This window comes from Terrapene carolina, unplaced genomic scaffold (assembly GCF_002925995.2).
Source record: "Terrapene carolina triunguis isolate 2854851 unplaced genomic scaffold, T_m_triunguis-2.0 Scaffold95, whole genome shotgun sequence".
NCBI lineage: Eukaryota > Metazoa > Chordata > Testudines > Emydidae > Terrapene > Terrapene triunguis.
The window spans coordinates 2,423,504-2,446,882 of record NW_020664446.1 but is presented as its reverse complement, the minus strand read 5'-3'; the positions used below and the strand labels follow the sequence as shown (position 1 = coordinate 2,446,882).

The 23,379-nt window shown below is 44.9% G+C and overlaps 1 protein-coding gene and 1 long non-coding RNA gene across 3 annotated transcripts in view; one reads left to right on the top strand and one right to left on the bottom strand.

Annotated features, from left to right (window-relative positions):
* The window catches only part of FBXW4 (F-box and WD repeat domain containing 4), an 89,954-nt gene extending 88,579 nt beyond the window's left edge, over positions 1-1,375 (bottom strand). For both annotated transcript variants that reach the window (XM_026651103.1, XM_026651104.1), the window contains exon 1: positions 1,021-1,375. In XM_026651103.1, the coding sequence (XP_026506888.1) occupies positions 1,021-1,268 (248 nt within the window). In that variant the 5' untranslated portion in view covers positions 1,269-1,375. The remainder of the gene's footprint in view (positions 1-1,020) is intronic.
* Positions 1,069-19,185, top strand: LOC113406406. The gene is made up of 3 exons (XR_003369749.1): positions 1,069-1,154; positions 9,921-10,053; positions 18,572-19,185. It is a non-coding gene; the product is annotated as an uncharacterized LOC113406406 (long non-coding RNA).
* The last annotated feature ends 4,194 nt before the right edge of the window (positions 19,186-23,379 follow it).

The following is a 23,379-nucleotide window of genomic DNA, read 5'->3' as shown; positions in this document are numbered from 1 at the left end:
ATGCTGGGGTTTCAAACATTTCTGTGGAATATGTTTTTATTATTATCTATTTGTATTACAGTAGTGCTAGGGGCACCATCCAAGACACAAGCCCCACTGTACAAGGCACTGTACAAAGACATGGGGGGGGGGGGGGGGGGGGAAAACAGGCCATTCCGCAAAGAGCTTACAAACTGTGCTCAAGAGCTATCTGCATTATTATTTTAATGCGGTCTTTGGTTTGGACAAAGCTTGTTTCCACAACAGTGTGGAGCAAGTTTAACTTGACAGCATTCTGCATGGTCAATTTCACTGTCGAATGAACCTTCTTTGTTTTTAGGTAAAGGTGACTGTGAAACCATGAACGCTGCCGGCGTGGGACATCACCAGGCGTCACACAGGGAGCAAGGCGAATAGCTGGCTGACACCAGCGTGAATATTCTGGATGCAGGTGTGTGCTCACGTGTGTGTCAGTCGTGATAACCTACTTACCTGGGCTACGTGCGGCTTTCTCCCCCCCCTTTTGGAGCAGCAAACGAAGGGTCTGTTTTTCATGCCCACCATGTTTCGGGGGAGAGGATGGGGATTTGACGACTGGGGGGGTGGGTGTATACAGATGCACACCCACATGTATTTCATAGCAGGGATGGGGTCTTCATACTGGTCTGTACAGCGCCTAGCACAGGGTGGGGCTGCACTGACATGACTCCCCCCCCCATGGCTTTTCAACCTCTGTTAGCCATGGGGGGCCCCCAGTCACCCATAGGGCCAAGCTCAGGCTGCACGGGGGGGGGGGAAGTGGCTCCATCCCCTCCGACAGGGCAGGGGACGAGGGGCCGGATCGGGCCCTTGGGCTCGGGCAGGCGCAGCCGCGCTTCGGGAATAGCCCCCTTACGGCCGCGGAGCCCCCGCTGCGCCTTAGCGACCACGCCAGCCCCCGCGCCGGCCCCTGGCAACCAGCTAGGCCGCGGCCTCCCCGGCCTTTCCCACCCGCCGCGGCCGGCCCGGGGAGCCCGCGAGGCGGGGACGGGGAGCGCTTACAGGTCGGCGCCGAGCTGCGTGAAGCCGGAGTTGAGGCAGCCGCGGGCTATGCGCCTCCAGAGCGGGTCCCGGCCGGAGAAGGCGCGCAGCCGCCGGCAGACCTGGCCCAGCCGGCCCAGGGCCTGCGCGTCCAGGTAGGAGCAGATGAGCAGCAGCAGCTCCTCGGGCAGGGCCCACAGGAGGGAGGGGCGGGCGGCCCCGCATCCCCCCTCCGCCTGGGGGGGCCGCGGGCTGCCCTTCCTCCCCATGGAGCAGCAGCCCCTGCCCCTCCTCCCCGGGAGCCGGAGCTGCTGCTGCCTGGGGGAGGCCAAGCCATGGACGGGGGCAGCCTCTCCCCAGTCACATGGGGCAGGAGCCGCTGCCTGTCACTCCCCAGACAGACAGGGCCTGGCCAGCTGGCTAATTAACTCAGTCCTTGGGCCCATGGCTCATAACATCCTGGGTGCCCCGGGGAGGGCTCCGCACCCACCCCCCGGGCAGGGCAGCCTCCCACCGCACAGCGGCCAGGGCAGCCAAATCTTCGTTAATAACGGACTAATGAGCCTCCCTCCGTGGCCGGAGCGGCCGGCCAACGCCGCCAGGGCACCGGGAGCGAGGGGTCGCTTCTCGCCCACCGAGGAAACGCGGCCCCACATGCCAGGGCAGGGAAAGAACCACTCATGTGCATTAACAATAACTTAACAATATCATCCGGGCCCCGAACGCCAGCATGACAAACACATGCACGCGCACACGGGGACAGGAAAAGAATAATTAATCATAATTAATAACTAAGTCATTAGTGCCATCCTGCAGGAGCCTGGACTGATGGGGACATGGATCGCTCCTGAACGAATGCGGAAACACAGCCCCGCACGCACTGGAGCAGGCACATATTATATTATTTATTATTAACAATCTATTAATATGATATGTTTTCATAGCAGCTTCCACCCAGTCTGGAGCGTTTTATACAGGGAAGGCTCCTAACCCAAAACAGACATGCAGCCCCACTCTCCCCACTGGGGTAAACAAATAATCTAACAATATCATACAAGCCCATAGCACCTTCCACCTGCTCAGAGTGCTGTATACAGGGATTGCTTACCAATCATAGAACTCCAAACCTGCCCCACAGTTAAAAAGGCAAATCATTATTAATTGATGTCATATGATCACCTCAGAATATAATAGGATGACCATAAGAGAAGGCCTTTATTCAATACTTAGGTCTTGATCCAGAAAAACACTGAAGTATGTGCTTAACCTTAAGCACTCAAGTAATTTTCTTGACTAAATTATCAGGTCCGGATAACTTGCATCCAATAGTTTTAAAAGAGCTGGCCGAGGAGCTCTTTGGAGCATGAATGTTGCTTCTTAATAGGTCTTGAAACACTGAGAAAGTTCCAGAGGAATGGAAGAAAGCAAATATTGTGCCAAAATTTTAAAAGGGTAGACAGGATAGCCCCATTAATATCGGCCTGTCAGCCTACCTTTGATACCAAGCAAAATAATAGAGTGACTGATACAAGACTCACTTAATAAAAAATTAAAATAAAGTAATATAATTAAGGCCTAGCAACATGCATTTATGGAAAATAGAGCTTATCAAACTAACTTGATTTTTTAATGAGGTTACAAGTTTGATTGATAAAAGTAATAAGGCTGATGTAATATTCGTAGACTTCCATAAGGAATTTGACTTGGTACTCCATGACATTTTGATTAAGAAATTAGAATGATGCAAAATCAACATGACATATTAAATGGATTAAAAACTAGCTAACTGATATGTTTCAAAATATACGTGTAAATGAGGACTCATCATAGAGCAGGTGTATTTCTAGTAGGATCTCGGAGGGGTTGATCCTTGACCCTGTGGTGTTTAAGATTCTTATCAATGACCTACAACAAAACATAAAATCATTACTGATAAAGTTTACAGATGACACAAAAATTGGTAGAGTGGTAAGTAACGAAGAGGACAGGTCATTGATACAGAGCGATCTGGATCTCTCTGTAAGCTGGGCACAAGCAAACAATATGTGTTTCAATACAGCCAAATGTAAAGACATATATCTAGGAACAAAGAATCGAGGCCATATTTACAGCATGGGAGTCTATCCTGGGAAGCAGTAACTCTGAAAAAGACTATGGGGTCCTAGTTGAAAATCAGCTGAACATGAGCTCACAGTGCAATGCTGTAGCTAAAAGGGTTAATGCGATCCTTGGATGCATAAACAGGGGGAAATTGAATAGAAGTAAAGAGATTATATGACCTCTGTATTTGGCACTGGTGTGACTGCTGCTGGAACACTTGTCCAGTTCTGGTGTCCACACTTCAAGAGGGATGTTAATAAATTGGAGAGGATTCAGAGAAGAGCCTTGAGAATGATTAAAGGATTGGAAAACCTGCCTTATAGTGACAGACTCAAGGAGCTATATTTATTTAGCTTATCAAAGAGAAGGTTAAATAGTCTATCAATATATCTACATAGGAAACAGAAATTTGCTAATGGAGAGCTCTTCTGTTTAGCAGACAAAGGTTTAACACGGTCAAGTGGCTGGAAGTTGAAGTTAGACAAATTCAGATATAAGGCACAATTTTTAAACAATGATAGTAATTAGCCATTGGAACAATTTACCAAGGGCTGCACTAGATTCACCATCACTGTTTTAAATCAAAATTGGATGTTTTTCTAAAAGATATGCTCTAGCTATTGGACAGGAAGCAGGAATTAATTCAAGAAAGGTCTATGGCCCATGTATGCAGGAGGTCAGACTAGATGATCACAATGGTCCCTTCTGGCTTTGGAATCGATGAAGTTAAACATGTATGTAAGTCCAATAAAGAGGTACAGAACTAAGAAGTATTTGGATCAGCTAAAAGGTCTATTTGCAAGCAGTAATTATGCAAAGGATCAGATATAGGACAAACACAGTACTATGAATAAAACATTGTGGGGTTATGCACCTTAAAAATAAGTAGGGCTGTCAAGCGATTAAAAAAATTAATCACGACTAATCGTGATTAAAAAAATTAATCACAATTAATTGCACTGTTAAACAATAATAGAATACCATTATTTAAATATTTTCGATGTTTGCTACATTTTCAAATGTATTGATTTCAATTACAACACATTGCACTGTAAAAAAACAAAAGAAATCGTATTTTTCAATTCACCTAATACAAGTACTGTAGTGCAATCTCTTTTTCATGAAAGTTGAACTTACAAATGTAGAATTATGTACAAAAAAAACTGCATTCAAAAATAAAACAATGTAAAATTTTAGAGCATGCAAGTCCATTCAGTCCTACTTCTTGGTCAGCCAATCACTCAGACAAACAAGTTTGTTTACATTTTCAGGAGATTATGCTGCCCGCTTCTTGTTTACAACGTCTCCTGAAAGTGAGAACAGATTTTCTCATGGCACTGTTGTAGCCGGCATCGCAAGATAGTTACATGCCAGATGTGCTAAAGATTCATATGTCCCTTCATGTTTAAACCACCATTCCAGGGGACATGTATCCATGCTGATGACAGGTTCTGCTCCATAACAGTCCAAAGCAGTGCAGACCGACGCGTGTTCATTTTCATTAACTGAGTCAGATGCCACCAGCAGAAGGTTGATTTTCTTTTTTGGTGGTTCCGGTTCTGTAATTTCCACATCGGAATGTTGCTCTTTTAAGACTTCTGAAAGCATTCTCCACACCTTGTCCCTCTCAGACTTTGGATGGCACTTCAGATTCTTAAACCTTGGGTCGAGTGCTGTAGCTATCTTTAGAAATCTCACATTGGTCCCTTATTTGCGTTTTGTCAAATCTGCAGTGAAAGTGTTCTTAAAACGAACAACATGTGCTGGGTCATCATCCGAGACTGCTATAACATGAAATATATGGCAGAATGCAGGTAAAACAGAGCAAGGGACATACAATTCTCCCCCAAGGAGTTCAGTCACAAATTTAGGTTTGTTTGTTTTTTAAAAAATGAGCGTCATCAGCATGGAAGTATGTCCTCTGGATTGGTAGCCGAAGCATGAAGGGGCATACGAAATTTTAGCATATCTGGCATGTAAATACCTTGCAATGCTGGCTTCAGAAGTGCCATGCAAATGCCTGTTCTCACTTTCTGGTGACATTGTAAATAAGAAGGGGGCAGCATTATCGCCTGGAAATGTAAACAAACTCAGCAATTGACTGAACAAGAAGTAGGACTGAGTGGACTTTTAAGCTCTGAAGTTTTACATTGTTTTGTTTTTGAGTGCAGTTATGTAACAAAAAAAATCTACATTTGTAAATTGCACTTTCAGGACAAAGAGATTGCACTACAGTACTTATATGAGGTGAATTGAAAAATACTATTTCTTTTGTTTATCACTTTTACAGTGCAAATATTTGTAATAAAAAATAATACACACTTTAATTTCAGTTACAACATAGAATACAATATATATGAAAATGTAGAAAAACATACAAATATTTAATAAATTTCAATTGGTATTCTATTGTTTAACAGTGTGATTAAAACTGTGATTAATCACGGTTAATTTTTTTAATCATGATTCATTTTTTTGAGTTAATCACATGTGTTAACTGCGCTTAATCGACAGCCGTAAAAATAAGCTTTGTGTACTAGTATAGATTTTTACCCTTCAGCATAATCGCAAAGACTAAGGGCTTGTCTACACATACAGTGCTTCAGCAGCGTAGCTACATTGTGTCTGGTGAAGGCGCTCTATGCGGATGAGAGAGAGCTCTCCCATTGACATAATAAAACCACCTCCGTGAGAGGTGGTAGCTCTGTCGGCGGAACATAGCACTGTCCACGCCAGTGCTTGTGTCAGTGTAACTTACATCGCTCAGGGGGGTGATTTATTCACCCCCCCGAGTGACATAAATTATGCTGACATAAGCCATAGTATAGGCGTAGCCTAAATCTTTTCAGAAAGATACTAGCACCATTCTATTATTTTAGAAAGAAAGAAAGAAAGAAAGAAAGAAAGAAAGAAAGAAAGAAACTGAATGGTTCCAATGCTGCAAGCATGTATTCCCAGGCATAGTTCATACTACTGTGACTTCAATGGGACTGTCTATGTTATCTACCCACATGACATACAACCACAAAGTATCGAAATGCTTATTACCTACAGACTGCTCACAGTAGTAGGGACTACAGGTAAGTGAGTGTTTGCAGCATCAGACCCTAAGAAGCCACTGGAACTACTCTACTCATGTGTGTAAAAGCAAGCATGTAAAAATGTTTGGAGGATCAGGACATAAGGAAGCACTTGGGGATCTTGCCTGTTACTAATAAACATACATCTATCATTATCACTTTTGTTTTATTGTTTATATTGCACTCACCTGAGGCCCCATTGTGCTAGGCACTGAATAAACATATAGCAAATTACATTTTCTGCCTCAAAAAGCTAACAAGCTAAGGCCCCAATCCTGTCATGGGCAATGACTGCGCAGAGCCTCATTGAAGTTAGCAGGGCTCTGGGCTGGCACAGCAGGAGCAGGGCCTAAATGAGCAGTTACAGTCTGAAAGCTTCTAAGGTAATGGTAAAAGTCAGTCAACTGCAGCATGTAAGAAATACCATGTCAATACCTGCCCATCATTTGCTTGCTATCTCCTTTCCACGGGCTTTTATTCATCTCTGTACTGCCCTCCAATATACCTTTCCAGCTAAAGACACAGTCAAGTGGACAGGGTTTGGTTTTGTTTTTCTTTTCACCCAACGCTTTTGTATATTTCTGAAACTTAAGCCACCGCATATACTACTACAGTACTTATCTGTAACACCATCGCTTTGAGGGATTAAAGCAGGTTACTTGTTACACACTTAGATCAAGCGTTATCTGAGTAGAGAGTCTACTCCGTTAGGGATGGCGGAATCTGTTTTTGATCTTGAGTTGTTTTGATTTTCTCTGAGAGCGGTAACATGTTATTTTAACTTCTGAATAAGGTGTGCTACCTGACTGAGTCTCTTCTCTTCTTTGGCAGAAAGGATTAGAAACCTCCACCGAACTTGCACTCTATTAAAGCAGAGTGCTCTCCATTGAGCGCAAGGAGCTGAATTGTTTTCAGATTACATGTGTGTGTGTGTCTTTCCCACATCAAAGACTTTGATGGAAGCTGTTCACACTATTGTCAGGAATGCAGGGATTGGCGCAAAGGTGATTAGCAAAATTGCTTTTCTGCAGGAGAAGCACAAAAAATTATTGAGGGATTAAAGAGGATAAAAAGAAGGTTATGTTGAATATGAGGTAAAATCTTCTGCTGTTTTTTTCCAAATCATGCTTCATGGATTTGGTTTAGTCTCCATAAAAATAAGGCAGAACAAATCAGAATTAAAAGCTGCTTTGTACAAAGTGCCATTAAAGGGGCAAAAATCTCATATATTACTATATACATCTCTCCCCCGATATAACATGAATTCGGATATAACATGGTAAAGCAGCGCTCCGGGGAGGCGGGGCTGCGCACTCCGGCGGATCAAAGCAAGTTCGATAGAACACGGTTTCACCTATAACGCAGTAAGATTTTTTGGCTCCCGAGGACAGCATTATATCGGGGTAGAGGTGTATATCTATTGGTCCCTATCCTGTGAGGTACTCAACATCTTCTGCAAGAAGCTGAGAGCCCTCAGTGGGAGCTGAGGGGAATTATCACGTCTCACAAGCTATTACACGTTTCCAGGATGGGGCCCTTTATTACTAATATATTAAGAGAAAGAATTTTACAAATCTAACTTTTCTGTCATCGTGGAAGTTGTTCGATTGCTTTTTGCGCTACACTCAGCTCATAGTGATGTTAGGCTGATGGTTAATTTCATTTTCCACTTGCCATACCTGGACAATACTTATACATTGGCCTCAGCAGCAGAGCTGGTTGAATAGGTTTTTTTAAAAATTTAAAAACCCAAATATTTTGGTCAATGAAACCTAACAGCAAAGCTTCCGAAAGCTCTGTCTTGGCAAAGCTGCAGTGTAATAAAAGTATATCCTCAGCTACAGTCAGTAAAACTGCATCATCTCCTTTTTTTCAGATTTGGCATTGACAGTTCATTTATTACTAATTTATTTGAATGATTATTATTCATTAAGTTCCAAAACCGCAGGCGTTCCTTTACTTTGGATTCTGATTTTGTTATTGTTTTGTTTTGTTAATTTGCTACTTTCTTGAAGTCAATCAACTGATTTTATTTATTTATTAACCTTGTTTTTCAAAGAATTATCTGAAGAATCTATTTAGAAAAAAGTTTAAATTAACTGTTTTCGCAACAGTAACTCACTCCCCCCACCCGACCCCCCTCAGCCACATAAGGTTGTCACTCACCAGACAGCTGTGGGATTCTGAATGATTCAATTTAAAACGCTTTTCAATTCCAAATGCTAGATTTCTACTGGTGCAGTATGATTGCCGCACACAGATTGAGAAACTCCCCAACCCTCCAGGCTTCAAAGCCTGGTCACCCTTGATCTCCAAAAGGAATGTTTTTGAGTCTTGTGTCTTCTCGGGGCTACCTACAAACATATTTTAGGCTTTTTTCTTTCTCACTTGGAGCCTGTTGGAGTCAGTGATAAAACTCCCATTGGCTTCTTTGGGAGCATGCTCAGGACCCCGTTCAGTGAGATGTTGTTTCGAGGGGTCGTCACCCCACTCTTCACATATTTCATAGGTACACTCCACAGCTTTAGTCTTCAGCAACTAGAAATTCACAGAACCAGGGTTGCTCGAGTTTCTAGGCTTGCTTCTCCTTATTGTAGAAGATGGTAAGAGTCAAAGGAGCACGTCAGAGACATTCCTTTCTTGTAGACTGGACTTTTTTCACCAGAAGGCTGCAGCTCTTTTGCGGCTACTTATTTTGGCTAGTTCTGGTGTTTCTTATTATTCGGACCTAGACTCAGCAGTGATTTGGTTTGTAGGGTGAATGTGACACCGATACCTATATAAAGCAATAGGAGCTTATTCAGTGCTGGAAACCAACATTTTGGTGCAATTCTCAATTTATCCCATGCTGATCTCTAAGGACACTATCCTCTCCTCCAAAACTCTCCTAAAGACCAACCTCTTCCATGAAAACCATTTGAAAGGATCATTTGAGAGGCAGTTAGGGAGAACTGTGTTGTCTTGTATTTCTAAGTAAACAAAAATGTCTATAATGCAAATAGAAAAATAGTACAGAATGAATTGAATCCCTCCCCGTGACAATTGTTTTGTTAGGCCCGAATCCTGCATGAGTGCATTGGTCCATGCTAGCAGATCCAGTTGCAAGATTGTAAGAGTCTTGGGACAGGGACAATGTCTTTCAATGTGTCTCTTCAGTGTCTAGTACAATGGGACCCCTATTCTGTTCAGGGCCCCTCGGTGTTACTGTAATGCACATAAATACTAACTAGTGCTCAATCGTTATAATAAATATATGTAGATAAAAATCTAAAGCCAATGCGCTAACCTAGCCTCCAGATTTGTAATTACAATGCGCTAACCTAGCCTCCAGATTTGTAATAACAACAATAACAGATTTGTAATAACAAATAATTGCAAACATAGTTTATGGGCCAGAGGAGGGGACTCAGATCCTCACTTACATGGGATTCTTAGGATCATGCAAGTCCCACCTCTCCTTTGGAAAGACTACTTTTGGTTTATTTGTTTAGATCAGTAAAAAAAATCCCACATCCCAAAATAAAGAATGTTTTCCTTCGGCACTGCAAACATCCTTGATAGCTTTAACATCTGCTGGACAATGTATGGATGAGAGGCAGGCAGGTCACACAGTTCTGTGACAAACATGTGTGTACAGCGTGTCGGATTATAAATCCAGGAATAAAGAGCTATTAAACCCCCTTTTCCAGCCCACCTGCCACGCAAAAAGGCCTTTCACTTTGAATTGATCTATTTAAATAGAAACAAGAATTGGGAAGGAAAACGCCAACATCCCAAAGTCTCAAGTCAAATCCTCTCCATCTGATACATTCTGTCAGCTGCAAGCAAACTGATTCACTGTCTATCTTTCTCCAGGATGTGTGGACTACCCTGTGTGAGTATGCTTGCGGTTCAGGCAAAACATAAGGTTATATGGCTCAGGAATCTTTCAAGTAACATTTGTATCTGTCACTAAATTGATCTTAAGCCCCACCTAACCCTTAGATATGTTTTCTCTTTTGCCCGCGTGTTAGAGTGCTTGATGCAATATTTGGCTGAGAACTCCAGCGAGATCAGCTGTGCCACCCAGCAGAGCTAGAGCTCTCAGAGCTCCACCTTGAGTGCAAAAGTCTTTCTGGTCTTTGGAATGCAGAACGAGAGGAAAAAACTTTAGGCCAATTTCCCCCCTGGAACAACTCTAATGAAATCAGCCAGGTTACAGCAGCGATAAATTTGGCCCTGTGCTTTTAGCTTTGCTCTGTGATTGCAATGGACTCACTGTTGATAGTTTCTCTGAATTATTTGAATTACATAAAAATGCAGTTAGAAATTCAGAACAAACATCCAGTGCAGAATGCCTCATAATCCAGAGCACACGTTGCCTAATGGTTACTGCAGGAGAACGGGAGTCTAGTCTCCCAGGTTCTGTTCTGAACCCTGACATTGGTGTGAGTATTGCATGACATGGGCAAGTCACATTGCCTTTCACTGTCTCACTTTCCCCATCCACAGAATATAACAAGATTTACCACTTCACAGAGAGGTTGAGAGTCTTGAGGTTGTTTTAGTACCATTGGGATGAAAGTTCTTTTAAGAGGCAAAAATAACCCAACTTTTCAATAGGGCCAAAACCCAGCCTCTGCTGGTGCACATGTGATTGCAACCAGAACTTGCCAGTACTGACACCTACGCATGTTTATTCAAATACCTGGGCATGCAAGTCATAGAACCCTAATGTGCGAGACCCATTGGTCCAATGGATTTGCCCACAGATGTTCGCGCATGTAAAGTGTACATGCAGGTGTGTGCACAGGCAGACTTGCATGAGCACAAGCAGAGCCAGGGTTCAAACAGCAGGGCCTTTGAGCCTTAACCTGACACTCCCCCTTTAAAATCAGAGACACTGACATCAAAGTTTTCCCCTCACCAGAAGAAACCGGCTATTTTGCACCCTTCCAAGCTATGTTTCTCATCTCCCCGCCATTCCTACTGCCTTGTCTCTCTTGCTTTTTCTAACACTATCCCTCCCGCTCCACTTCAAACCCTGGGAAAAACCTAGGAAAAGCAGCTTGCTGACTAAGGGGCCATTTCGTTGCATTGTGTTTTCCAGCTAGACCTGAACAGACTGAAATCAATTCAGCTCTCTCGCGCTCTCCCTCCCTCATGTCTTTTTTTGTTTCTCTTAGATTGTGCCCTCTGCCTTAAGAAAGCCCAGTTTAGTTACATCCCCATAGCAATCAAGTGACCAGTAGTTTCTGTTTTTTGTAAAAACAGTGCCCTTTTCATGGGATTCAGGTTCCTCCTGAGTTTGAAATGCCCATTGAGCAGGGGTAACAATCTGCAGAATCTTTGATCAATTCTTGTGTATTCATTTTAGATATTTCTAATGGTCACATCACCCGGAGAAATATGCGCTTTTGTACTAATATTAAAACATTGTATCAGCCATCCATTATATTACTGTCACTGAGACCAGATTGAACAGAAGTACACACAAACATCTGTCTGATCTGTGTAGCTATGTATCCTGAGAAATACGCTTATTATTATTGAAGTCCAAGGGTTTCCATTCTAAGATCCTTTTTGCAATTCCTTCTAACTTTCTAAAGTTTTCAATATGAAATTTTCCAGTCTTGATCCCATACCACAGTTATGAATGCAATATAAGAACAAGAAGAGAATAAAATAAGGTTTTTGGACGTTTGAACAAGCATGGTTAAGCACAGTCCACCTGGGTGCACTAAATGAAGCCCGGTCCTGTGGAAATAATTATATGGGATCATAGAATTAAGGGTTATATCCTATTGCATCCTCACAACGGAACAGCATCAAGGTTGCATGTGCAACCTTAACTTTGTTGTCTCCTGATTCTTTTGAGTGCTTAACTGGGCAAACGTTGTGTTTTCTTAGCGTAGATTTTCTTTTTTCTTTTACAATGGAATGTAGCTTTACAGGCAGACATCCTCAGCGGGTGTAAATTGGCACAATTCCATTGCAGTCAACAGACCCAGGCCCTTGACACCCGCTGAGGATCTGAGCCAGAGATGAGATGTGTGCGCACGCCCGCAGCACTGAACTGCTATTCTAGCCCTAATGACAAGAAGAGAGTGGGGGTTTTATATATATATTTATTTCTTTTAATTTAGAAGAAAATATTAAAAGCCAGCCTTGAGTATCTCTACCACGTCTTTAAGAAGATACATCCAGCAGCCACGCCTTACCATATAACATAAAATGAACATAAGAACATAAGAACGGCCGTACTGGGTCAGACCAAAGGTCCATCCAGCCCAGTATCCTGTCTACCGACAGTGGCCAATGCCAGGTGCCCCAGAGGGAGTGAACCTAACAGGTAATGAGCAAGTGATCTCTCTCCTGCCATCCATCTCCACCCTCTGGCAAACAGAGGCTAGGGACCCCATTCCTCACCCATCCTGGCTAATAGCCATTAATGGACTTAACCTCCATGACTTTATCTAGTTCTCTTTTAAACCCTGTTATAGTCCTAGCCTTCACAACCTCCTCAGGCAAGGAGTTCCACAGGTTGACTGTGCGCTGTGTGAAGAAGAACTTCCTTTTATGTGTTTTAAACCTGCTGCCCATTAATTTCATTTGGTGGCCCCTAGTTCTTATATTATGGGAACAAGTAAATATCTTTTCCTTATTCACTTTCTCCACATCACTCATGATTTTATATACCACTATCATATCCCCCCTTAGTCTCCTCTTTTCCAAGCTGAAAAGTCCCAGCCTCTTTAATCTCTCCTCATATGGGACTCCTTCCAAACCCCTAATCAAATGACCAACTAAACCCACAGAACACTTACAGCTTGAAAGTTTAAAATGCTGCACCGTCTCCAGTTAGTTCCCATCCCCCCACCCACCCCCCCAAAAAAGCCCTGGTCCCAAGATGAAAGGCAGCAGCTGCTCCAACCAAGGTGGGGGCAGAGTTGCAACGTTCAGGAGCCCTCACAGATGATGTCATGCCAGCAGCTTCCTCTTTTGTAAACCCAGGTAGCTCGAGCTCCTCCACCGACCACAGCTGTGGCAGTCCGTCGCAGGGAGAGAGGTGTCTCCCAGGGAAGCAGGTCCCAAGCCTTTTAGAGCTTGCTAGGCCAAAAACCACCACCATAAAACCCACCTAGAGCTGAAAAGGACTCAAGTGCAAATCACAGACTAGTGTCATGTGGTCACAGAGGGCTACACTGCTTAACAAGGGGCTAGCCACCCGCTGCACCAGCTTTGGTGTCCAGGTGGATGTTAAGTACAGCCCCAAATACAGCACATTGTCTAATGTTGAAATATCATTTCTATTCAAAGAGATGGTCTGATTTTTTAAATCGCGGCGCACCCAGCTGAAGATGGGGAGTGCTAGTGAGTACGCAGCACCTCTGGAAACTGGGCCTGGATTGCAGTTCAAACTTTAGGCTCTTAAGGTTGCACATGCAACTGTAACTCGGCCACTTGTGCTTATTCCCTGTGAGAGAATCTTTGGCTACACGGTCCCATTGGATTTCACAAATAAGACAGAACCCAGTTTTTTATACCACTTCAAACACACTCTTTCTTACGGACAACAGTTTTCTTGTCAAAACTTTAACCATTTACACATTTTAACTAAGTTCTCTTGCATGTTTGAATAAGTCTGCCAGTGTCCTGGACATTATCTGTTTGTTCCCAACCAGCAGCACAGCCTTGCTGAGACATTTCAGGAGTGAAGGTGATTAATTATGAAGCTAGTTTTGCACATCTGGCTGCTCCACCTCCGGCTGTGGCCCTCCTAGCACTCAGGCATGGTGCTGCGGGCAAGCCCTGCCTTAGGCACGCCCTCACCGCGGGCTAGACAAGTCCAAAACAGACCTTCTGGGCATTAACAAGCATCCCCCTCAGAAGGGCTCATTTATTAACAACAAAGAGTAACATACGCTCAAGCAAAACCAGTTGTTCAGGCCCCTCTTGGGAAATCCAGTCTCTCAGGGTCAGTCCAACTAACTGCTTGGTCCTTTAGCCACGGGGCACTCAGCCCAAGACCCTCATCTGAAGCCAGGGCTTCTAGACTACTCCTGCTCCCTTCCCTTGGAAAACAGCCTCTAGTTCCTTCTGTTCAGGAAACTTCTGCTCTCTCCACCACGGGAACAGTCTCTCTCTCTCTGGAGCCCTCCCAGTTCCTTCCTGTGGAACACTCTCCCTCTGGGGTTGCCGTCCCCCTCCAAGCATCTTCTCCTCAGAGGCACCTTCCTCCTGGCAATACCAAGCTCAGGCAGCTGTTTTATAGGGTGCAGTTGCTCTTCTACAGAACAAGCACCTGGGGCAACCAGTTACTGCCAGGTGGGTCTTCAGAGAGCTGTCATGGGCAGGCGAGGTTCTGACTCCCCTTAATGGGACAATTGTCCTGTGACAGCACAGCAGGGCAGACTTCCAGGTGGAAGGAAAAGGCTAAGGGCTTTAACTACTAAGATAATTTAGCAACAATTTTAGATGGTTTATATATGCCAGCAATTATTTTTTCCTGTTGTTTGTATTTAATATACAGTGTATTCTGTCAACGGTTTGCTGTGTACTTTTCTTATAAATGAGTTGATGAGGCTGTACTGCGTGTCTACAGAGTAGTGCAGAATACTGCAAGATGTTATCTAAGGCTGTAGAAAAACGGTATGAGAATATATTGTCTAGAAGGAGAAATAGCATGTGATCATAGAAATCTATCCGAATGCATACACACAAGAGAGCAGAGTGCATTTCCTGATTGCAGGGCTTACCCGAACATACTTAATGATCTTTTAACACAGCATTTTTGTGGAATTTCCTAGGTTGTTTTTAAAGATGGCAGAAAATAGAAAAAACCATAAAAAGAGAGACAAGACCAAGTTTTAAACTGACCCGGGGCCAATTTTTCAAGTGCGCAGCACTTACAATTGGAGCCAGATTTTCCCAGCTGACGTGCTATCCTAACTGCACTGAGCTGGTCTGAAAGTCTGACCCTGACTAGGGTGCTGAGCCCAGCTGGAAATTCCAGCCTCTCTCTTCAGGCCTTCAAAGCTCTGCTAGCTTGCAAAATATTGTCCATAATGCATGTAAACGCCATAGTGTGGGACCGTTGTGCTAAACACCACTGGAATGCTCTGCCTTACGAGGTCTGTGAGGAGCTCCTTTCCTGTATGTCTTGGGAGATTGTCAGGGGAGAAGACCCTTCTCCTGCAAAACATCTAGATAATGCCCGCAGATGCTGGTGACAGAAGGTTGAAACCAGGAGACACAATCTAAGAAATAAAACATGAAAGATCAAACGGGATTTGGGCGGGAAGGATTCCTTCTCAAAGTCATAACAAGCAGATGGGCAAGAAGGGCCACACCGGCACACAGAACTATGAACATAACATAAAGGCAGCAGCTAGACATTGTTAGGAAGACAGAGGAGAGAGGGATACAGTGGGAAAGCCGGGAGATGGCGTTGAGACACTTTGGGGAGGGGGGTAGGTTCGTTGGGCCAAGTGACCTTTTCCCATCCAGCAATTTCTTCTGTCCCAGTGCAGATTGACAATGGAAGCCCAATGGCAGCACAATCTGACATCCCCGTTAATACCGAAAGAAATTCAATGAGATCGTGCTGTGCTGCTGTGAAACAAACCAGACCTGGGTTTCCAACTCGCCGCCTTTTCTGTTGTTGTTGTTATTGCTGTTTGTTTCCATTCACCCCCTGGATTCTCCATTTTCCCCTTTCTTGACTCTGATGGGGGCTCTTTTTGTGCACAAGAAGCCCTTCTGATCTCTTTGAAAGGCAAGCTCATGTCATTCTTCCAGATCATCATTGTATGACATGTTTTTATATCAGGCTGACAAAGGAGCTATTTGATCAGGGGGTATGGTGTGTGATTGTAAGAAATTCAGCTAGCCGGTGGCAACCATTGTTCCCCAAAGCGGCTCCCTGACCCCATTCTATTCAAGGAAAAACTCCCTTGGAGTGGCCTCTATTCATTGAGTAACACCAGTCTGCGGTCTCACTCCAGGAGCATGCTCAATTCAGAGGTATGTCACCGATATCGCCCATCAGCCAGCCTTTAACTCTTTCATCAGCATTAGGTTTCCAACACAACAGCTGTTATCATGGGGATGAGCTTGGGAGGTGTGGGGGGGTGGGTGCATTCCAGCTCACTCTAGCTCTCCTTATCTTGGAGAAATTTAACCTTCCCTTCAAAAGTTCGTTTGGAAATTACCCGTCTGCTGCTTTGCACAGACCATGGCCTGAGTTTCACGTCCTTGATTCCTAGCTGCCCATTTTGTTGTGCAAATTCTTAAATGAGTAGGCTCTGTATGGGCCTGAGCCGAAGCCCATTCGAGTCACTGGGCACCTTTCAGTTGACTTCATTGGTCTTTGAATCAGGCCCTAAGTAAACAGTTAAACACCCAACTGCCCAATCCACAACCCTGGTTTGCACAAGTAGTCCTTATTCATGTGAGTAGCCCTTGGTTGCAATGGGACTACTTGCAAGGTGAAAGCTTTCAGGACTGAGCCTCCAGTTTGGCCTTCAGAGAAGTTTCTGCCATGCTTCCTGTCTTGTTGTTAGCAGAAAAAGCTTAATGACGATGACCTGCTCCTCCATTCTAGCTGAGTGCCCCGTGCATCAAGATAGGACCTGATCTAAAGCCCATTGAAGTCAGTAGAAGACCCCCATTGGCTTTAGGGGGCTTTGGATCAGACCCACAGTGCTCCATCTATAGCGACTACAAAGCATTGCCATCTGACCACTGTCCTGTGGTCCATGTGAGGTGAGATAGGGGGCGGAGTCCAATTTCAACTGTCATCTATGCTTCAAAGCGAGGGGCTAGTGCAAACGGGAAAAGGACAAAGATTTGGCATCCAGGTAATTTTTGTTGTTGAGTATTGTATAAATGTTCCCAAAGGGAGGATGAAAACAACAAATGTTCCATGATTGCAGGTGCACAGGTGACCAATTGCTGCTTGAAGAAAGCACATGAAGTTTGATTGTATCCGGCGTGTCATGACTTTGCTACATTTTTCAAGGCAGAACTCGTTCACTACGCGATAAATACATCCTCTGGTGGCTCTCCACTCTCTCCAGCCATTGCTCTTCAGATTTCATGGCTTCTCAGAGTCTCTAGGCAGCTGGTCATTTCAGTTACATGTAGGACCTCCTAGTGATGTATCAGATTTCAGTCCTGAGTGCTTTCTGGTTTGCAATACAGTCTTAGTTTCAATATCACGATTGGGTTTGCCCCATCACTTGTGAGTGGGTGGCTCAGTAACAAGGTTCCCAGCTTCTAAGGTGGCCTCAGCTTGGCTCTGGATCCTTTGCTCTCTGGTTTGTCACCAGCTTGATATCAGCACATCTCTGGGGTTAGGGATTGCTAATGAGCTTGTGCTCCCTCTGCTGGTGCAGAGCACAAAATACTGGTGAGTCCGTCAGCAAACTACGGCTATTTCCTTGTTTGGTTTTCTCGTTTTCTCAGAGGCATTGGCGGAATATTTTTAAAAATATTTATAACCCCTGTTCTCCACCAGGTGATGAGTAAGAATAAGAATAATACTTTGTTTGATAGCACCTTTTCATCTGAAGTTTTCAAAGGTCATTGGAAATGTATATTAATTAAGCCTCATACTACCTCCCTGTGAAGTGGGTTCAGCATCATTATCCTAATCTTACAGATAGGAAACCGGAGGCACAGACATTGTAGTGGATTTGCCCACAGTCACACTGCGAGCCAACGCCAGAGCATTATTCCTAAATCCTCTGCTCTGATTCCCTAGAATACTCCACTCCCATAGGTCCTCACCATTTTAAGGTTTAAATTCAATGTTGAGCCTAAGCTATGTAGCAATGTCCCTTTAAAATGCTAGTTCTCCCTCCCTGGTGTCTTTGTGGGCTGGTCCACACTACCCGCCTAATTCGGCGGGTAGAGATCGATCTTCTGGGATCGATTTATCGCGTCTCATCTGGACGCGATAGATCGATCCCAGAAGCGCTCCCCCGTCGACTGCGGAACTCCTGCTCGCCAAGAGGAGGAAGCGCTGTCGACGGGGGAGCCTGCCTGCGTCGCGTGGACCCGAAGTAGGTACTTTTACTTCGATATAGGAAACGTCGACTTCAGCTACGCTATTCTCGTAGCTGAAGTTGCGTTTCCTATATCGATCCCCTGCCCCAGTGTGGACCAGCCGTGTGAATGAGGGATATGAGAATTCAAGGGGGAGGGATAGCTCAGTGGTTTGAGTATTGGCCTGCTAAAGCCAGGGTTGTGCGTTCAGTCCTTGAGGAGGCCACTTAGGGATCTGGGGCAAAGTCAGTACTTGGTCCTGCTAGTGAAGGCAAGGGGCTGGACTCCCTTCCAGCTCTATGAGATAGGTATATCTCCATATATTATTTATTATGAAGAGGTCCATTTTTCTCTTCATTCAGGCATGTAATCCTCAATGAGAGTCACCCGGGTGCACAGATAAGAGATCCCAAGGAAGGCAGCTTGGGTAGGAAGTGAGTTGCCACATCACATTTTCTTCACAACCTCTCCCAGCACTCAGAGAAGATTCTGCCACCCTGAAAGACCACACTAGCCTATGATCAACTGACTTACGAGGAAAGATGGAAAGACCCAAACATGGACGCTGGCAAGTGCTGATTCTGGTGGGGAGAGAGCAGGTATAACTGTCAATGTGCATTTCAGATGTGTAGGCCCCAAGGAAGGAGCAGAATTGATGAGGGTGTAGATAACTAGAAATGATCAGATGAAACTGAGCAAAGGAAAATGTAGGCTAAATATTAGGGAACAGTTAGTGACAATCGCACAATCTACTAGAGAAGAGCTGCAAGATCTAATGCTTGAGTAGACCAGACAAAGCCCAGGAGAAGATACTTCAGGGACTAATCATGTACTGACCAGGGACTTTCTATGTCTAGTTTCAGTGATTTTTATCATGCTGCAACGTCTTCCTGACCTTTAATCCATGCATATGGAGATTGTTGTTGCACCGATGGTTTCTCAATCAAGAGACCACGGTGAAGAGTAAATTAAAAGCATTTCCTCGGCAGATTTACTGTTGTGATTGGTCATTTCAGTGTTTCCTGCAGCAGTGAGAAATCTGGGGTTTAAACAGGGTGAGCTGGTTTCTGGGAAGGTCATACTCTTTCTCAGCAGCGTTTGGAATTCGGACCGGCACTCAAGTAGCTCAGGAAGGAGACGTCTTCCCTTCTGTGATGGGAATGTGGTTCACCTCTAATTCTGGATTCCAGCAGAGCCCAGCGTTCTGAGCCTGTAATATCAGCCCATTAAGAACATAAGAACGGCCAGACTGGGTCAGACCAAAGGTTCATCTAGCCCAGTATCCTGTCTTCCAACAGTGGCCAATGCCAGGTGCCCCAGAGGGAATGAACAGAACAGGGAATCATCAAGTGATCCATCTCCTGCCACCCATTCCCAGCTTCTGGCAAACAGAGGCTAGGGACACCATCCCTGTCCATCCTGGCTAATAGCCATTAATGGACCTATCCTCCAGGAACTTATCTAGTTCTTCTCGGAACCCTGTTATAATCTTGGCCTTCACAACATCCTCTGGCAAGGTGTTGTACAGGTTGACTGTGTGTTGTATGAAGAAATGCTTCCTTTTTTTTTAAACCTGCTGCCTATCAGTTTCATTGGGTGACTCCCTGGTTCTTGTGTTATGAAAAGGAATAAATAACACTTCCTGATTTACTTCTCCACACCAGTCATGATTTTATAGACCTCGATCATATCCCCCCTTAGTCGTCTCTTTTGCAAGCTTCTTCCCTGCCAGCTCCAATCTTGTAGACCAGTGGTCTCCAAACTTTTTTGATCGTGCACCCCATCAGTAAAAAAAATTTGAGCACGCACCCCCTGCCGCGCCAGCTCTACCATTTTTGCCGAAGGAGGGGAAAAAATAAAATAAAAAGCTGCTTGGACTCCCGCCCAAACTGACGAAGCAAAACAAAAACAAACCAATCACACCAGTGTAACCCAGAGTAACTCTTCTCTCGCCAGCAAAGCAACTCTGTATTTATACCAGAATAGCTGAGTTTGGAGCTCTTCAGAGATCCCTTCACTCACCATCTCGGAGATGGAATGGGTTGGCAGGTAGCAGCAGGCAGCCAGCACTACCCAACAGAATAACCCGGGAATAGCTTGCCCATGTCAAGGCGTTTTGGCTTCACCAGTCATTTGCCTGAGTAAGACTCCTCTGAAGAGTCAACAGCAAAGGCTGCAAGTTTGTCACCTCTGGAAACCTGAAGTGTCAGGAGATTTTAAATCCCCCATGTGCTTCCCTGTGAATTTTTAGTGCTAGGTTTTCTCTCTCTCCCCAGGACCGCTCATTCTAAGTGGAATGTGCTCTACCAAAGACCCTTATGGTCAGACCTTTCCCCTCCCAGCCCAAGTAAGCTGCGACAGCAGGTAAGGAATCTTTCGGCTGCTTCTCTGATTCCAACTAGAACGCAGTGAAGTCGCGGTTTGACCATCGCTAGCTCTGTCACCTTCCCTGATTGCCTGTGTTTGCTCACCTGTCATCAGAACGGGAGACTTCTGGGATCCTTTCACATCAACCATTACCATGGCACATGCAAAAGAAATGCAGTGGTGCCAAATATCACAATTTCATTGCGAGTTTCATGATAGCTGGTGTTTTTCTGAAAACTCCAGCTCCTGGAGTCATGTGATTAGCTGAAAATCCCAGGTGGTTTTTTTTTTTTAGTAAGGTTCTCACCTTCATAGTTGCTGAGAAAAGCTTATAAATGTGAAAACTGAGGAGTTAAAAAACAGAAATCAAATCAAATAATCCCAGGATTTATTACAGTATTTCTAAAATCTCATGATTTTTGAGCCAACCTGTGATTTGGGGGGGGGGGGGGGGCTGACTCATGACTCTTGAATGCTAGGGTTGGCAATACTGTAAATGGTATATTAATTCCACTATACCTGCTGCTGGTGTTCGAGAACCCAAGGCATCCCATGTTCCTACCATGACCACGAAGGGGCCATCTATGTTGGTTGGCCTTCAGGCTTCGGATGGTAAAACGCTCTGTTCTTACCGTTGGCTGAGAGGAACTTGGCTGGAACACAAGAGGCCGCTTTTCCAGCTACAGTCATCAAGCACCAGTAATCCCTCTGTGCTGGTGTCAAGTGCAAGGTGAAATCGTGACTCTGTTGGGGGAGAGAGGTGGTGAATTTGTCAGCGCCCAGTAATGATCTGTCTGAGTGGGAGTGAAGTGAGGACACGTCTCTGTGCTCCATGACGCAAGGCCTCATGGTGTGACCGCTACTAGCTTCCTCCAGGGGCTGCCCACTTGGGGCCTACTCAGTGTTTCTCTGCATCAGGCAGTAGGGGTTACCATGAAAGGGATTCTGTTATTTAACGTTTCTATCCTGGTGGCAGCAAAAGGCTGGAATCAGGTCAGTCCACATTGTGCCGGGTGCTGTACAAACATAAACTAAACAACAGGCACTGCCTCAGAAAGCTTCCCCTCTCTCCCCGCCCTCTCCACGGCACGCCCAGTCCCTGCTAGCTCAGCATGCCGGGGAGGTAGCTGGAAGATACCAGTGTAGTCAGACTGCTATCGTTATACTGCTACAACTTCCTGTGGGGACACTTAGTCAGGGATAAAAGGGCCTTTTTTTTAGCTTAGCTTAACCTGCCAGAAGAAGAGTATTCACATGGGGAGTTACAGTGGCGTAACTACAGCAGTTTAAATTCACATCTTCCCTTATACTGATAGAATTGTCCCATGTGAGCAGGCCCTGTCATTCCCCCACCCACACACACACTCCTTGACTATGTCACACCTAAGAGTAGTGGGCAACTGACAAGCAGCACAAAGACAGTGAATGGGGGAACAGGGAAGAGCATCTCAAACGGTTTTCAAATGCCCTCCCTGGCCAGCCCATAGAATTGGGAGCACTCCGGAGAGGCCATGTCCAGCCGTCTTGAGTTGGCACCACACGTGGGCTTGGAGGATGCAGAAATAAGGATGGCATTGAGGTAAGGGCACTGGAATGGGACTCAAGAGATCTGGGTTCACATTCCCAGCCCTTCCAAGACTCCCTGGGTGACCTAGGGCAAGTCAAATAATCATTCTGTGCCTCAGTTTCCCCATATGGAAAATGGGGGGTAATACTATTTTCTTTTTCCACATATGTCCATTTAGACTGTGAGCTCATGCTGTGCACAGCAGAGTCCTGGTTATTACTGCAATACAAATAATAAGGACTAGTAATCATGCGAAGGATCCAGGAAATACTCCGGAAAGTTTGTATCTGTTTCTCCTGCAGAACTCCCTGCTAAGGTTTTTGTTCAGTTGTCATGGCTGCTGAAAGCCAGGCGCCTGATGAGGGAACGTTTTAAATGTCTTAAAAAAAAAACCCTCAAACCAACAGCAAAATCAACCTGGTCTGTTTATAACTGACCTTTTCCATTCTGCCCGACAGAGTCTGGGCAGACCAACACCATCCAGCTAGGAGCCAACCACAGCAGGCCAAAAAGTACCACTCACCCCTCCTGCGTGGATGCGTTTGGCTGACAGCTGGAAAAAGAAAGAGCGACATTGAAAATGTGCTGGGCATGATCACATCTTGCGTATTTAATGCAAGTAGCTAAATTACTGAGCGGGATATACAGCAGATTTGCTCCTAGGACTGGGAGGCCATAGAGCCGGGTTCTAATTCTTGGCTCGTCTGGTGATCTTGGCTAAGTCACTTCCCCTTGGTGTGCTTCAGTTTTCCAATCTATAAAATGGGGTGAATAATACTGACCTACCTAACGCCGTCACATGGGGATGGGGAAGCTTAATGTTTGGAGAGCCTTGGATGGAAGAGGACAGTGTTATTTTTATTAGATACAAATAATAAACACCCCTTACTTATTTATACTGCATGCAGGAAATGTCTAATCTGCCTAATTATATGCAGAGAAGGTGTGCTGGGCTGGACTGCTACAAGGCTGTTACTGCCCTGAGTCTGAGAGAACCACATCACCCACGAGAGGGTGTTAAAAAAACAAGGGCACTGCACAATCGTCTTGTCAATAAAAAGATCGAGCTAGTTCTCGAAGTGACCTGGGCCTAAGTCACTTGGGCATTTTGAACGTTTTCCCCTAGTCCCTTACCCACGGCTATGCCCCCATGTGGGTGGTCACTGAGCATTCCTGGGCATGTATTTCACAAGGTCAAGACTGTTCTGCCTCTAGACCGTGTGTCCTCTGTATTTA